Source organism: Sinocyclocheilus rhinocerous, unplaced genomic scaffold, assembly GCF_001515625.1.
Source record: "Sinocyclocheilus rhinocerous isolate Xijiao unplaced genomic scaffold, SAMN03320098_v1.1 scaffold3081, whole genome shotgun sequence".
NCBI lineage: Eukaryota > Metazoa > Chordata > Actinopteri > Cypriniformes > Cyprinidae > Sinocyclocheilus > Sinocyclocheilus rhinocerous.
The window spans coordinates 517,041-520,084 of NW_015666530.1; the positions used below are offsets into that span (position 1 = coordinate 517,041).

The window sequence follows — 3,044 nt, forward strand, 5'->3', positions numbered from 1 at the left end:
TATGAAAAAGGCTTTCGATCACGTTTCAGCTACATGAGACAAGTGGTATACATCATGATTAGGGCCTGCTCCCACAATCATAAGAACTCTATGGGGGGATGTTTATGTCTGGGAGTGAGGTGCGGAGCGCAGAATTTATAGCATGGTAATTCCTACCTTTTACACATGATTACAACATCAGGAAGCATTTAGTTAATGGTCGCCGTTGTATTGGCGAAAACCAGTGGGGCCAATCGAGAGAATCTGGAGTTGAACTGAAACATGCATTTTGAGGACAACAGACTTTCTGAATGTTTTGTTTCTTCATCATCTGTTGTATTTGATATAGATCATTATTGTTCAGCACATTTACAGTCTTTCTCTTTATCACTTAATCTGAATTTCCACTCAGGAATCAATAAAGTACATTTATCTATCTATCAAGTTGGCAGTTGTCTGATAGAGATTCTCTCTGGTTTTCAGGCAATAGTCTGGTCTACAGCCAGTGCGGTAGTTAATTAAGCCGTATATTATATAACTTTAATAACGTTATATGATAATTATTGTGAAACATAAATGCAGAGTATTGACAACATTTGCTCGAACTGATCTTTTGCATCTTTTTCTACTGCACAGGACTGCTCAGTTTCATTTTACATACAGTGTTTTCTATTTTAAAGATTTTTAAAAATTTGAGGTCTTTTTTTTAGCTTTCGACTGTAATTTCCTGATCTGTTGCATATTTTTCTACAACAGCGAAGGTCTTCTACAATAGCAAAGGACTTATCATCTCTCAAACTAGATGCACTTCAGATGCAAATGTTTAACATTTTAAATGTTGAGATCTTTAAAATTTGAAATCTTTTTTAGCTTTCGACTGTAATTTCCTGATTGTTAGCATATTTTTCTACAACAGTGAAGGACTTAATTATTATACCTAGTTGCTATTCAGATTTAATATTTTCAACATTTTGAAATGTTAGATCTTAAATATTGGAGATTACTTTAGCCTTTGACCATAATTTCCTTGATAAAGCTGTCAACCATTATTTGCGCATCTTTCTTTGTTTTCTGCTGTTTACAGTTTTTAAATTATATTATTGTTAAAGATGCAAGTCACATGTTAAGATCTACACTGAATAGACCTTTATGAAACACTATTTATGTTTTCTGCAATTAACAAAGTGTAGAGATAACAAAGATAAACTGCTAATAATAATAATGGAAAGACCAATTAAGATTTTCAGGTCTTATTTGTAGACTAATGGTTATTTTCTCTATCGGTCTCTTTTTCAGCTTGTAAGCGTAAGGAGCAGGAGCAATCCAAGCTAGAGCGCAACCAGGGGCCCAAGCGCACCCGGTTAGTCTTCACAGACCTGCAGCGTCGTACTCTCATTGCCATTTTCAGAGAGAACCACCGACCGACCAAAGACCTGCAGATCACCATCTCTCAGCAGCTTGGCCTTGAGCTTTCCACCGTAAGCAACTTCTTCATGAACGCTCGCCGCAGAAACCACAACCGCTGGACCGAAGAGGGCCGCCCATCCTCCACCGGCTCATCAGGGTCCAGCACTGTGTCTCCAGCTGTGACCTGCTCCACGGCATGATGGGAAAATGAGCCGTTTTATGCTCTCCACAGCACAGGTTTACCTGTAGCTCCTAGAGTTTGAGATTTTTTATCAAGGGTGTATACAAATCAACAGCATATGAAACCAAAGATTAAGTCTGATGTTCGCAATGTCTAGACGAGACAGGATTTGATTGTAGTTTTAGCGCTGATTGTTTTAGCTTTAATCGCAAAGGATGAGCCCAACACATCAGGGCTTGTGAAATCATTCACAAATCAACATATTGAGGGTTATGAAAAGGTACTGAATAGATATTGAATCTATTAATTTTGTAATTCGTTACAGCATCTAAAATCAGTGCAGATGTTTCTGGGTTTTCTTTGTTGATCATGACAGACAGAAAGTCAGAGTCAAAATTATATTTTTAGGGTTCTCGAGAGAGAGAGATGATTTTGCAACAAACAGAAAATTAATGACCAAAGAGGATGCGAACAAATCTTTCAGAGATTCTTTTAAAGGGAAAAACTACTGGATAAAGAAGCTGAAACCAAAATATGAACATTTTTAGAGAGCTTGTTTTCTTTTTATATGCCTTTGTTACAAAAAGCCAGACCTCGTTGTCAAAAAAGGCATCTGCTGTGGGACAACTACAGTCTCAGCACAGGACTGGAGTCGCATCTTCTCAGACAATATGAGGAGGAACTTGAGACAAAAACAGCTGTGTCTCTTTTTGCAACAGACATTTAACTTGTTGGAGAGTTTCTGCTGACAGAATGGCTGAAAAGAGGAATCCAGGACGCTCTCTCCTCTTGCATAATTTCCATCTGATTTCAAATTATTTCTTAGATGTCACACTGAGGATGGAGAAATCTTTTTTTTTTTGTAAAAATTTCAAGCACACAATCTGGCCGATGGCTGTTCATACTGGAAAAAGCTCAAAGTCTTGAAGACCCTGATGAAAAATACTTAGGCTACAAAAAGCTTGAATTGAACATGAACAACCACTTTGTGTATTTATAATTATTTATGTATTTATTTCCAATCTTCTAGCTATTTATTTTATTTATTTGCTAGTTACCATCAGTATTTATTTCACTGAGTGTTGTTTGTGTGTGGAAAAATGACCCTATCTCTGATAGGAGTTCCAATACCAAAGATGAATATTTGTCCTTCCTGAATGTCCGACGTTTCTCATCTCCTGAACGCTGTGTTAGATATTTCGATAGCCACGCTAGCGTACCCATCCATGTTCATCGTTCACATGTGCTGCATGTCTAGACCCTTTAGGCCACAGCCTGACCGAACAAACGAGACTCAGCGTGATCGTAAAACAGCACACAAGTGGCTATGAAGTCGAGATGATTCTATATTTGGGCTGTTGAACTGTGATCTCCTCACTGCAGTCCTCATTTACTGTACGATGATTGTACGTGCTGTGCCATGGTCTCTCGGGGTGGGCCGTCGAGGGAGAGATCGTCCCTTTTTCAATGCTCTTTC

General features: G+C 38.2%; 1 protein-coding gene across 1 annotated transcript in view; it reads left to right on the forward strand.

Moving 5' to 3' along the window:
- Positions 1–2,030, forward strand: part of LOC107732477 (hepatocyte nuclear factor 6-like) — a 6,122-nt gene extending 4,092 nt beyond the window's left edge. Inside the window, exon 3 of the mRNA XM_016543822.1 lies at positions 1,276–2,030. Coding sequence (XP_016399308.1) covers positions 1,276–1,586 — 311 coding nt within the window. The 3' untranslated portion in view covers positions 1,587–2,030. The remainder of the gene's footprint in view (positions 1–1,275) is intronic.
- Positions 2,031–3,044: the final 1,014 nt, after the last annotated feature.